Consider the following 13,405-nt stretch of genomic DNA (forward strand, 5'->3'; position numbering starts at 1 on the left):
AAAAAAGTTTAAGAGAATAGCAGGATCAAAACAGTAGGAAGAAATCAAATCAGATGACCACTGATAAATCCAGCATATCAGAGACTCTGAGTGCCACCACTACTCTTTATTCTCTAGAACTGAAGCCAGATTTCAGGGGCGTGAGCTATGACTAGTAGGTGAGCAAGAAGAATCAGAAATGTTATATTGTTAAAAAATATAAGGGGGCATAAGGTCTCTGTTTATGAGAAAGGTAGAGTTACAGCAAGGTCTTCATGTTTGCTTTCGGTTTGTTTCATTTTGTTAGTATCAGGGAGATTTGATTATACAAACCAAAAAGGAGCAAGCTGACACGAAGCATTTGAAGTATGAGAGACAGGACAGTTATTTGATAGAGGCAGGTGGACATCAGAGACGGAGGTATTTGTCATGGACACCACATAGGAACACGTTCCTTCAAAATAGGAGGGAATGAAAGTTGGATGAAGGTGGAGGTTGGAAGAAGGAGCGATGACAGTGCAAGAAGCCTGGCACCTCCTAATTGTTCAGCATGATATGCAGTTAGATTCAGAGTGAGGGTGACACAGAGGACTTGGATAGACTGACAAGCACTGGAGCATTAGTGGGGAAGAGGGAAGAAGCTCCTACAGGTAAGGACCAATGTACTCTACTGATAATACTATAGAATTAAGAGAATTCGTTTCTGATTAAAATTCTTTTCTATTTTCACTCCCACTCAGGAAAAGAGAGGGAGTTCTTGGGAAATGTTTGGCCCCTTCTAGATTTGAGGAAAGTGGCCAATAAGGGTAGGAGCTATTCTGCACCTGCAGTTCAGTTGAGATCAGTTCTTTACTGAGCCCTAGTCATGAGACAGTACGCCAGAGACAGGGAGTGTGAGGTCCCTAGTAAGAAACTCACACCCTGGTAGGTATGCAGGGAGGCCCCCAATGCACCGTCCGTATATACAAGCAATCAGTGTTAAGATGAACCGTTAGTACTGTAAACAATAAAGCATACTTGCAATTTTAAAACATATATCCATGCTTCTATTTCTCCTTTTATGCATTGCATGCCTAATATTACCTCATGTCGAGATTAAATCAAATGTAAAGCTGTGTCAGTTATGCAAACAGTGAGATGTTTTTTTTTTTCTAGAGACACACATGTGGTCACCAACTAAAATATTAATTTATTGGGAGGAGTTCATGGATGTTTGACACATGGGTGTGGGACAGAGAAAGGAGTCGTAGACGTGCAGGGAAGTGTGGGGCCGAGGAGAAAGGGCAGTCGCAGGTGGCTACTGGAGAAGATTAGATCCCTGTAGTATCTCAAGCCCACAGTGTGGCAAGTGAGCGCTTGATAAGCTGGACAATTGTGACTCAGTTTTCTCTATCTACTTGCGATTAAATGAGATATTTAGTCATCAGAAAGGCGAATCTGAGAATGTTAGGAATGTTATGAGTCCTCACAGCCACTCCACTCCCCTTCCCAGTTCACACCTCCTGGCTCTGCTGCTAGGCTGGAGGCCAGAGCACTTCCACCTTATGTGTCTAAGTCTGTCCTAGGGCCCAGGCAAAGGTTCATCTGCCGCGTGACACCTCTCCATACTCCAGCTTAGAAAAGTCACATTCCTCTCACTGTATCTGCCGCTCATCTGGAGAAGCTGCAAGGCATAAGGGAAGGAGCCCAGCCCCAGGGTGATGTGAATCATCCTTCCGGTCCTATCTGTCACGTGACCTTGAACAAGTTACAAAGCCTTTCGTAATGTCACCTCCTTCTTACCTTATGTTGGTACATCCATACTACGCATGTGTCTTGCATCCCACCAGGGCTGTTAAATAATTTGCAGTCTTGTGCAAAAATGGGAATACGGTACTCCCTGTTCAGACAGAAAAAGAATCTTGTTCCTATTCTCTGTATGTTCTTTCTGTCAACCTGTTATGTATTTTTGATTTGTTCTTTAACATCACACACTCCTTTGGGCACAGGATATTTGCAAGATGAGTGAAGATCCTCAAAGGCATCTGGGACCCCACGCAGAAACTCAGTGTGCAGGTGTAGGTGCCCGACCTTGACCCTTCCTGCACCCACAGCCAGCTTCCACCTATGGAGGTAGGGGAGCAGTGGTCAAGAGCACATCCAGGGAGGTGGGGAGAGTTGAGGAAGCCAGACCAGACGGAGCTGAGGCTCCAGTCCCCAGTACATGCTCCATTGTCCCATTGGACTTCATTTACAAAACAAAAATTCCAAAATCAGACCATTAAGAATTTCAGGATGATAACTACAAAACACTAAAACCCCTTGTGTGGGTTTCTCTTCAGAGTGTGGGCCCTATACACCACACTGATCACATACCCACCGAGCCAGCTCTGCCTCTCCTGGCCTTCAGGGTGCTGGCATATGAGCATTAATAGCAGCTGTGCCTAAATGGAGCATTGCAACAGCTGAAGCGTGATGAGCTGCTACTGCATGATGAATGATTATTTTTTTAATGTGAGAAAAACGCGTAGAGGGGTATTTGACTCAGTGACCCATTGCTATTATTTGACCTGGTGACCCATGAAAAACCTTTCCTGACATGGATGGGTGGGGTTGGTTTTTATTCAAACCCGATGGGACCCCTAAAGCCAAAGTACACCCCAGAATAAGTCCCCATGGATAAGCTTTATTAAGTATTTTCTAGGAATTTGAGACTAGGAGTGTGGGCGGAAAGAGAACATAATTCAATAAACCTGGAAGCTTACAATTCCCCAGGCACCCCTGAGGATTCAATGTCTTCATCTGTGGATTCGGTCTTCCACGAGTAAGAAGGATACTCATGGGGGCAGGCGTGTGTGCAGTGGTAAGATTCCATCTTGGGGGCTGGCGCTATGGTGCAGTAGGTTAATCTTTTGCCTGTGGTGCCGGCATCCCATATGGGTGCCGGTTCTAGTCCTAGCTGCTTCTCTTCCCATCCAGCTCTCTGCTATGGCCTGGGAGGGCAGTAGAAGATGGCCCAAGCACTTAAGCCTCTGTACCCACGTGGGAGACCCAGAAGAAGCTCCTGGCTTCTGGCTTCAGCTGTTTGGGGAGTGAACAAATGGAAGGAAGACCTTTCTCTGTGTGTGTGTGTGTGTCTCTGTCTGTAACTCTACCTCTAAAATAAATAAATAAAATCTTTAAGAAAAAATATTCCATTTGGAATGCGTACAACCCGTGTCAGGACACATGGGTTCAAGTCTGGGCTCTGCTTCCCATTCCAGCTTCCTGCTAATACACACCCTTGGAGACAACAGAGATTGCCTTGGAGCTCGAGTACTTGAGTTCCTGCCACCCATGTGGGAGATGCAGACTCAGTTCCAAGCTTCTGGCTTTGACGTGGCCCAGTCCTGGCTGTTGCAGGGATTTGGGATTTGGGGGGTAAAACAGAAGATAGAAGACCTCTCTCCCCCCCACACTTTATTCTCCTCCTCCTTTTCCTCACTCTTCTTCTTTCTCACTCCCTCTCCGTCCCCTCAAATAAAATGAAAAAGAATTTAAGGAAAAAAAAACACACATGTGTGCATGTTCTTTTTGAGATGGAGAAAAGAAAGCCAATTCTGATGAGTCTCCCTGCAGAACACTTGATGAGTGAGAAAAGTGTGCTTCGTTGTTTAGTGGTTTCAGGGCAAGTCCTTCACTTGGGCCTTATCTGCCAAGGAAACCATGAAGCCAGTGTGGTGTGGGGGCCACTGTGTCCTCACAAGACACTGGCCCTGGGCGTGGCTCTGCAAGGCCTAGCGCTGTGCTTCTAGCCATTTGCAATCTGGTTCTCATCTTTCAATGAGCAGGTCCGTCCTTTCCAGCCCTAACTGCCATGACTGAATGAACACACCATAAGCACAAGGGCTTTTACATTGTTGTTGCTAAATTGCTTCCATCTGAACACTGAACAAGGACTAGTGATAGTATCTCTAAATGAGACATGAGGTCATTACAGCGCAACATGTTACTAGCACCTTCTGAGTTCTATTCTTCTTTTGGGCTTGTTTTCTCCAAATCCTTTTCAGCACAGAGTTGCTTAACCAGGTTTGACTGTTCTTCATAATGATGAAAAATGAAGCTATTGATCAGCATTCTCTTTTATCTCTACTTTCATATATCTTAACACAAATAGTGGAATTATTCGAGACCTTCTTTTAGCAAAAATTTTTTTTCAAGGCTCCATTTGCAATACTCTAACACTCAAGATAACAGTGAATCTGGGGCATAATATATCATTGCCTGCCTGTCAAGGGACCCAGAGGGCCTGGCAAACACAATTGGGAAGATATACACAAGCAGGAACAGAAAGGCAGAATTACATGTGTTTTGGAAAGAAATGATCCCAGGCGAAACAACAAAAATTAAGAGCTCAGTGATGCCTTAAGAAAGATTTCCCAGGGCTGGCACTGTGGCCTAATGGGTAAAACTGTTGACTGCAGTGCCGGAATCCCATATGCGGGCTGGTTTGAGACCTGGCTGCTCCTCTTCCAGTCCAGCTCTCTGCTATGGCCTGGGAAAGCAGTAGAAGATGGCCCAAGTCCTTGGGCCCTTGCACTCTTGTGGGAGACCTAGAAGAAGCTCCTGGCTTCGGATCAGCACAGCTCCTGCCGTTGCAGCCAATTTGGGAGTGAACCAGCAGATGGAAGACCTCTCTCTCTCTCTCTCTCTCTCTCTCTCTCCTTCTCTCTGTGTAACTCTGACTTTCAAATAAATAAATAAACCTTAAAAAAAAAAAAAGATTTCCCACCAGTTTGCTGAAATTTGAAACAAATTTCTCACCTATACCAACACAATTACTCAGTAAATTTGGATTTCCTGGAATGAGATGCTTTCTAGGAATAATTATTAAAATGTTATTTTGTATGTTTCCATTGCTTTTTAAAGATATCATTCCTGTTACCAGTTTGTAGGAGGGAGTAGGAAAATCTCAAACTTGAATTTGCCTCCTAGACTGAGTATTTACTTGTTTGTTCAAGTGATAGAATTTCTACTAGAGCTTATGAAAATTAAATTATGTAGAGGCAAATGAAAGGACAGAGATTTCTTCTATTGTTCAGAGAGAAAAAGAAAGAAGTTTTTACTAGGAAACAGGCCACAATTGATAGAGGTGGTGGTATTTGAGTTGGGTGTTGAAAAATGAACAGCAATTTATCAAGTAGAGAAAGGCCAGGGTGTGGCACTGGAGGATAAGAAAATAGCATGTACAAAGGCCTCGGAGCCTGAAGCTCTGGTAGAGCTAGAATAAGGCCCACGACAGAAGGGGCAGAAGTGGTTGGAGAAGCTTCAGAAACCTTGTTATAAAGCACCCTGGGGACCATCGGATGAGGTTTTTTTAAAATTTTTTTACAAAGCAGACAATCTTTATTTACAAAAACTATGGAGCGCTTCACGAATTTGTGTGTCATCCTTGCACAGGGACTATGCTGATCTTCCCTGTGTTGTTCCAATTTCAGTATATGTGCTGCCGTAGGGAGCACCATCTAATGAGTTTGAACTCACGTTGGAGACTGCTGGCGACAGTTCCTAGGCGTGGCGGAGTCCTTTGTATTTACAGATGTGCTTTAGGAAGACAACCTTACAGAAAGCGCACTGAAATACAAGAGACTCGGAACCAGAGCGATCCATTGCACCGCTGTTGTAGAAGTCCAGAAGAGGTGGCTTCTAGGCAGGGCCAGAGTTGAGAGGCTTTCTGGGATGAAATGACATTATTTAATCACTGACTGAATGTGGGGGCAGGGAGAAGAAAGTGCTGCGAATGGCCCCTAGGTTTTCTTTTTTAATTAATTAACTAAGTAATTAATTTATGCTTATCTGAGAGAAGAAGATGTCGCATCAGCTGGTTCATTTCCCAACGCCCTTAACAGCCAGAGGTGAGTGAGGCTAAATCCAGGAGACAAAAGCTTTACTCAAGTTCCCCAAGTGGGTGGCAGAGACCCAACTCCTTGAGCCAGCAACCACTACCTGCCATGGTGTGCGTTAACAGGAAGCTGGAATGGGAGGCAGAGCTGAAACTGAGATCCAGGCACTGCAGTATGGGATACAAGTGTCTCAGCACATCTTGACTGCTGCGCCAAATGCCCACCAGCCTCCGGGTTTTCTAACCAAACCCTGGAAACCACTGAGAGATCTATAAGAGGATAGATGTGGTGAAGCATGTTTGGCCTAAGCAAAACCGCTGGATATGGGCTCAGGTAAAGCTGGAAGAGAACATCAGGTGCACGTTCCTATGAGAGCTGTTATCTGGAAGGCCAGGTATACACAGTTTTTCACCTGTGGTCTTGTTTGGTTTTAGGGATTATTCTCTTACCAAATCTGAGCAATAATGTCAATGTATAAGATACCCACACCCACAGCTTCAGTGGAGCCAGAAGTTATCATTAACCCTACGGAGTTTACTGTAATACCTTCAACAGAGGATGAATCACACCAACTCTGTCAAAATGTCTTGCTACCCAGGAAGAAATTTCCAAAAGTTTCCTGATATGCTAGGTCATGGGCCAGATACGGGATTTGGAGAAAGATAAGTCTGCGACTCCACCTAATCACAGCAGATTTGAGCAGAGCCAGTCAAGTACAAATATGAGAAGGCTTCCGAGGCAAGTCCGTGCCTACCTTCTCCTCTGCTCCACTGTATTCCGGCAGACATGAAGATCGCAGTGAGTAGATCTGCTTCCTTTTGGAGTTCTTGCTCTGTGATTGGATACTGTTACCAGTCTCAGATAAGGGGCTCTCTTTCTTCTGGCAAAATCACCATAACAGAAAACTTTTTTAAAAATACAACTGTATCTTTCTTTTTCATGGAATTCTGGTATTTATAGGCATAGGAGAAGGATGATTATAATGGGATTTGACAACTGTCTGAGCACATTATAGTGAGCTATCTAGGATGAACTTACTTTCCACATCATCTGACCTAGGTTTCTCTACAGAAGACAAACAGTCCCTAAGTCCTAGGCAGTGCCTGATCTTTCCCATTCTTGAATTCCCCCTTTTACCAAAACTCCCGAGTTGTCCATGCAAGATAAAAAGTTTGGTATCAAAATAAATGGGTGAGGAACTTGTCCCATGCTTTGTTGTGTGGTGGATCTCCAAGTCAAAAGATTTCCCTTAGGCCCTGTGCACAGCCATTTGTTTGGGAAAGAGTCTGAAGCATGAAGCTAGAGCAGCCTTGCATGGGGATCCAGACAGAAACTTGAGCCTGTAGGAGAGCAACCCTCGAATTCTGCCAAAGGTGCTGCTAGTGCCATGTTTCTTATAACAAGATGGCTGAAATCACATGAATATTTTCATTCATTTCAAAACTACAGGGGAATGATTTATAGCAGGCTCTATAATGGGGTTGAAAATATAAAATAGTAATGATCTAGAAATTAAATTATTTTCAGATATGAGTTTCAGAATTTATAACCGTCTTCTTATCACATATGCTATTCATTTAAAAATGGGATTCAGCAGGTCCACATTATAGCCCTTGTCTGCATTCCTGTAGAACAGTGGTCTTTCTGCTTTTTAATTGTTGAGCATTGTGGTTAGTGGTGCGTTCAGCCTATGATTATCAAGTAAATTGAAAGTATGCTGTTACAAAAATTAAAGGAAAAAAAAGAAAGGAAGGAAGGAGAGGGGATTGAGAGAAGAAGAGGAAGGAAGTATGGTTAGCTCAGAATTGTATCTGTGAAATGCATGAAATCTATTCTCTTTATATTAATAAAAACTTTAAAAATAAAATAAAGTTATAAAATGTATATTATATTATTATAATTAATTGATATTTCTAAATTATCATTGAAACTTTCTGTGGCTAAAAATATACAAGGTAAAAAAAACCAGATCACTCAACACATTATTAAATGTTTTAAAAGGCGCATTTATTTATTTGAAAGGCAAAAAGACAGGGAGAGAGAGAGAGAGAGAGATCTTCCATCCACTGGTTCACTCACCAAATATCCACAAAAATAGGGGCTGGGCCAGGCCAAAATCAGGAGCAAAGAGCTCCACCTGGGTCTGCCATGTGGGTGGCCAGAAGCAAAATACTTGGACCATCATTGGTTGCCTCCCAGGCACATTAGCAGGAAGCTAGATGGGAAGCACAGAGCAGCCAGGGCTCAAACCCAGGTACCCCAAGTTGTGGTTTAACCTGCGGGGTCACAGTAAACCTTTTATAAGCTGAAATAGAAGAAGAAAGAAGAGGATCTCATTTTGCAATGTGATAAAGATCAATATTACTTGTGATTTCAGATGATCTTTGTTGGACTTCTCGGACTGTTCATCATTCCTGGTCTTTCTGGCTATGTAAGTCTCACTTTTTAGAGTTTGGTACCAAAATGCATATTCAATGAAATGCTGCATTGAAATCATTTTTAATTTCTTATAAACTTCAGAATATCAACATCAATGATGACAATAATGCTGCTGGAAGTGGACAGCAGACAGTGAGTGTCAACAACGAGCACAATGTGGCCAACGTCGACAACAACAATGGCTGGAACTCCTGGAACACCCTTTGGGATTATGACGCTGTAGGTAACCGACATGAAACTCCCAGTCTTTGAAGCAAAACATGATTTTTTTTTTTAATCAAAAAGTTGTGCAAGTTAACCATAAGAATTCAAATACAATAGATCTTAACCACATAAAAGCATAATAATTGTAAGTCAAAGTACCTGTTTTGCTCACCCACTTTCATTCCCTAGAAATAATGACCATTAATGAGTTTTTAGCATTCAAACCAATGACCGGTTACTAGGATCCACTATATTCAATGGTCGTGGAGATACAAGACAAATTTGAAATTTCTTTTGCCCACCTGCAAATATCCTCAGTGATGATGAATGACTTATACAATATTAGTGTTGCAAGGATAGCCCATCTCGCTCTGTCTTCAATTTCCTTATAAAAAGAAATAAATTGACATTTTACCTGAACCTCAAAAGGACCAAATGAAATGTTAACAATAAATATTCATTGGTAAGAGAAGCAAAAAAAACAAAGCAAAAAAACACTTAACATTTTCTAGGAGATCCTATTTCACAATTAACAGGTTGTATTTCATGAACTTTATATTTCTTGAAAGCAACCTCTTTATTGTTTCAGTTTTATCATATGATTGGTTAGAAAACTGATTCCTATCTCACCTGCCTCCTTGAAATATTGTGACGAATTAAGGAAATAAAAATGTGATAGCCTTTTATAGGTGATGTCAATAAAATGACGTATACAGAGTGACTCTTCATGCTAGAACTCAAAGCAATGCGTTGGATAGTCAGTCTCTCCTTTCAAAGAGCTTACAGTCATATGATTTCAAAACAGGGCCAGATCCAGTGCTCTTATCCAAAGTCTTCATGATCTGTGGAGTTCCATTTCCCTCTGCTGGTGGAACTGACTTCTATAAGAGAAGCTTGGGAGAGAGCATCCACCTTACTACTGACTCTGTTTAACAGGGCTTCGCTGCAACCAGACTCTTTGCCAAGAAGTCGTGCATTGTGCACACACTGAACAGGGATGCCATCCCCCCCATTGAAGCTCTTGATGCACTGGCCAAGGAAAAGAAGGTAAAAATAGCAGTCTTTTTATTTTGGATGAGGGAAGGCCTTATGATCTCAAAAAATAAGGGGGGGGGGATGTAAAGGCCACAGTCATTCCCTCTTGACCACAGTATGTTGTAGTGTGCAATACAACAAAAGGTGAAGAGAAAAGTAATTGGCAATAGCCTGAACAGAGGCAGTTACCACCTAGTGGTGTGCTCACACCTATCTCCACAGAGGCTGGACATAACAGCTGATAACCTTGACCGTTAGAAAAGTAGACCTTAGATGAACATTTCTCCAACAGCATTTTCCTCCAAAGGTTAGTTAGGATGATCAGATTTAGCAAACAAAAATTGAAGATATTCAGTGAAGCATGAATTTCAGCTAGACAATGAGTCTTTTTCAGTATAAATGTATCCCATGCAATATTTGGGCTATATTTATAGTAAAATGATTTAGTATTTATCTGAAATTCAAACTTAACTGTGTGTCTATATTTTATCTGCCAGCTCTAGTTAAGGTGAGTAGAAATGAAAATGTTTACATAGGCCGGCGCCGCGGCTCACTAGGCTAATCCTCCGCCTTGCGGCGCCGGCACACCGGGTTCTAGTCCCGGTCGGGGCACCGATCCTGTCCCGGTTGCCCCTCTTCCAGGCCAGCTCTCTGCTGTGGCCAGGGAGTGCAGTGGAGGATGGCCCAAGTCCTTGGGCCCTGCACCCCATGGGAGACCAGGAGAAGCACCTGGCTCCTGCCATCGGATCAGCGCGGTGCGCCGGCCGCAGCGCGCTACCGCGGCGGCCATTGGAGGGTGAACCAACGGCAAAAGGAAGACCTTTCTCTCTGTCTCTCTCTCACTGTCCACTCTGCCTGTCAAAAATAAAAAAATAAAAAAAAATAAAAAAAAAGAAAATGTTTACATAAGTTTGTATCCCTGTAGCTGATAAGTAGGTATTTTTCACTGACAAGATAAAGAAAACAGTAAACTGAATTATCAGAAATTGATTATTACATAACCCAATTTAAGATGACCAAATGAGGCCAAGCTTTTAGATGAAATCTTGCCTCAAATTTCTTTTTTATGAGAATCTGAGGTTTCAAAACAAATAATGTCATTGGGGTACTTAGAAATTATGATATAAGGCTGAAATTTGCTCCTCTTCATTTCAATGATGGAAACATTACAGTGGAGCAACGCTTCCCATTGGCCTTGTACCCCCTCAGATCAACAAATTACTGGGCATGGCATTCATTCTGTCCATTTCCTCCTTTCCCCCTGTCTTCTTCACACTCATCCTCAGGAAAAAGGAGCAGGGGGACCACCTCCCAAGGGCCTGGTCTACTCCATCAACCCTGTCAAAGTTGATGACCTGAGCCAGTTTGGAAAACACATTGCTGGCATGTGCCAGGGAGTTCCAACATACGAGGCTGATGAAGTTCAAGGTGAGTAGACTCCCTACTGTGCTATCCAATTTAGTGCTGGTGGAATTATCTAGTCTCAGGCATATCCACGGAGAGCAACCAGTCACTCAGGGTATGGTCATCAAGGCTACTGCTACTTGTACAGCACTTGCTCTACGCCAGACACTGCTCTATGTGCTTTAACTTTGCTAACTCATTTGCTCCACACAAAAATCATTTACTGTGGGTCCTAGTGTTATTCTCATTTTATGGATGAGAAAACTGAAGCACAGGGAAAGCTCAAAAAACCCTGGACTGGGTCAATGGCAAGCATTTGGGCTCTCTGTTCTGTGCTCTAAATTTCAGGGGTAGATCTATGGTAAACTTGGGGCACATACAGGAAAATGTATGAACAGGAGACTATCCGTTGAATCTATTGACTTTCTGTTGCTACATCTATACAGATAATACAGATAATACTAGTAGGCTCAATTATAGCTTAACTACTAGGCACTGAAAGAAGAACGTGCTCAAAAACAAAGCTTCCACTATAGGATGCATTGCTAACACAACAGTTGTTTCCATATCTGAAATGATTGATTTCAGACAGGTAAATAAATAAATGTATGGAGAGAGAGAGAGATCTTGAAATTAGTGCTTAGCTAGTTTGAAAACTGTATAATAAGCTCCCCATCCCCTCCTCCCAGAAAGCAGAAATTGATATAGGCTTCTTCTTCTTTTTCATCAGATGCAAGCCTGTTTTATTACTCAGGAAAGTGCTTCAATACAAATGTCCTCTGGATTCTGAAAATTTCCTACTGTGGAAAAACAGTGGAGAACTAAAAATTTTAAAGTCACTCTGGATTTGGTCATCAGAATGTGCTATGCAGAAACCATGGGATCTAACAGTTGTTATCATGTTCTCTGCTGGTTATGCTTGCTTTATGTCTCAATAAACTCGGTTAGCACTGAATTCAGTTTCTACTAACATTCTTTATGCTTTGAATTTGAATTGCACAGGGGCAAAACTGCAGTGTGGTGGTAGCAAATTGTTGAAGTGCATCAGACCCAACTGTTACCCTATATTCAAGGGCTGTCCCCTATAAAGAACCCCTTCAGCCGCTTCGGGTACTACTGACCACAGCCCTGGGAATGGTTCCAAGAGCATCCGACTGCTCTGAAGGCTGCTCTATAGTTAGTGTGCACAGTAGCTTTTCAGATCGGCAAGGGCAGAATCCACTCCAAGTAGCCTATGTTAGAAAGAGAAGTTCATTGTAAGTTCATTGTATAGAAGTCTGTAAAATAATCTAAGGACAAGAAAAGCAGCTGAGTATAAAAGGGTTTGGAACCAGAAACCCTTTTGACACCAAGACCAAATTTTTTTCTCCCCGGAGCCACTGCATGTGTTATCTCTTCTCTGTTCCTCTCTAAATCTACTCCCCTCTTCTTCTCACCTTACAGATGGATTTTCCTGGGCTCATGGCACACAATGGCTGAGCCAGAATTTCAGCTTCATCTCCCATGCTTACAACTTTTTCCAGTTCAGGAGGTAGTGCCTCATGTTGAATCCCAATTCCAATTTTCCTTGACCCTGTTTGGTTCAATAGCCCATCACCTTCCTTCATCGCTGGCCAGGAGAGTGAAGTCACATGGTTCCAACAGAACATGAGGCTCAGCACTGAACCAGAAAGATCTGAGGAAACAGATAGTGCAAATGCTGTATATTACAGTATGAAACTGCAGTTTATGTTTAAAACTTGATCCTGGCCGGCGCCGTGGCTCAACAGGCTAATCCTCCGCCTTGCGGCGCCGGCACACCGGGTTCTAGTCCCGGTCGGGGCACCGGATTCTGTCCCGGTTGCCCCTCTTCCAGGCCAGCTCTCTGCTGTGGCCAGGGAGTGCAGTGGAGGATGGCCCAAGTCCTTGGGCCCTGCACCCCATGAGAGACCAGGAGAAGCACCTGGCTCCTGCCATCGGATCAGCGTGGTGCGCCAGCCGCAGCGCGCCAGCTGCGGCGGCCATTGGAGGGTGAACCAACGGCAAAGGAAGACCTTTCTCTCTGTCTCTCTCACTGTCCACTCTGCCTGTCTAAAAAACAAACAAACAAACAAACAAACAACTTGATCCTATACTCCCTTATATTTTTTAAATCCAGGATTCCCTAAGAGGACATCTAATCCATTCTCACATCTTCAAGTGAAATAGCCCCAAATGATCCAAACACATAAGATTGAAGGCACTGATTCCCACCATTTAGAAAAATCCCATTATTTGTCAGTCATTATTGGGATGAAATTATTATAATTGTCTTCATCCTGAAACAGTTTCCTTGCTGCTCACGTGGACTGTGCTACCAGATAAACAGAACTTCCAAAACATTATGGAGCCATGAAAGGTGAAAGCCTGTCAAAGGTCCCTTAAAGGTCATTGTCTTAAATAATGCCCCATTGAAAGTGAGAAAGATTTATAAACTGCATACAATACCATGTACCTGACATCTG

The 13,405-nt window shown here is 43.0% G+C and overlaps 1 protein-coding gene and 1 non-coding gene across 2 annotated transcripts; one reads left to right on the plus strand and one right to left on the minus strand.

The window, feature by feature from the left end:
- Positions 1–5,352: 5,352 nt before the first annotated feature.
- Positions 5,353–5,459, minus strand: LOC133773130 (U6 spliceosomal RNA). Its single transcript, XR_009867904.1, has one exon. It is a non-coding gene; the product is annotated as a U6 spliceosomal RNA (small nuclear RNA).
- Positions 5,460–8,211: 2,752 nt separating this feature from the next.
- GKN1 (gastrokine 1) lies at positions 8,212–11,747 on the plus strand (the record flags this gene model as incomplete). The annotated part of the gene is made up of 5 exons (XM_062208699.1): positions 8,212–8,271; positions 8,361–8,498; positions 9,420–9,542; positions 10,805–10,946; positions 11,653–11,747. Coding segments are annotated over 5 exons (558 nt in total), but the record flags the coding sequence as incomplete, so codon positions are not given.
- Positions 11,748–13,405: the final 1,658 nt, after the last annotated feature.

The sequence above is a fragment of the Lepus europaeus genome, chromosome 13 (assembly GCF_033115175.1).
Source record: "Lepus europaeus isolate LE1 chromosome 13, mLepTim1.pri, whole genome shotgun sequence".
Lineage (NCBI taxonomy): Eukaryota > Metazoa > Chordata > Mammalia > Lagomorpha > Leporidae > Lepus > Lepus europaeus.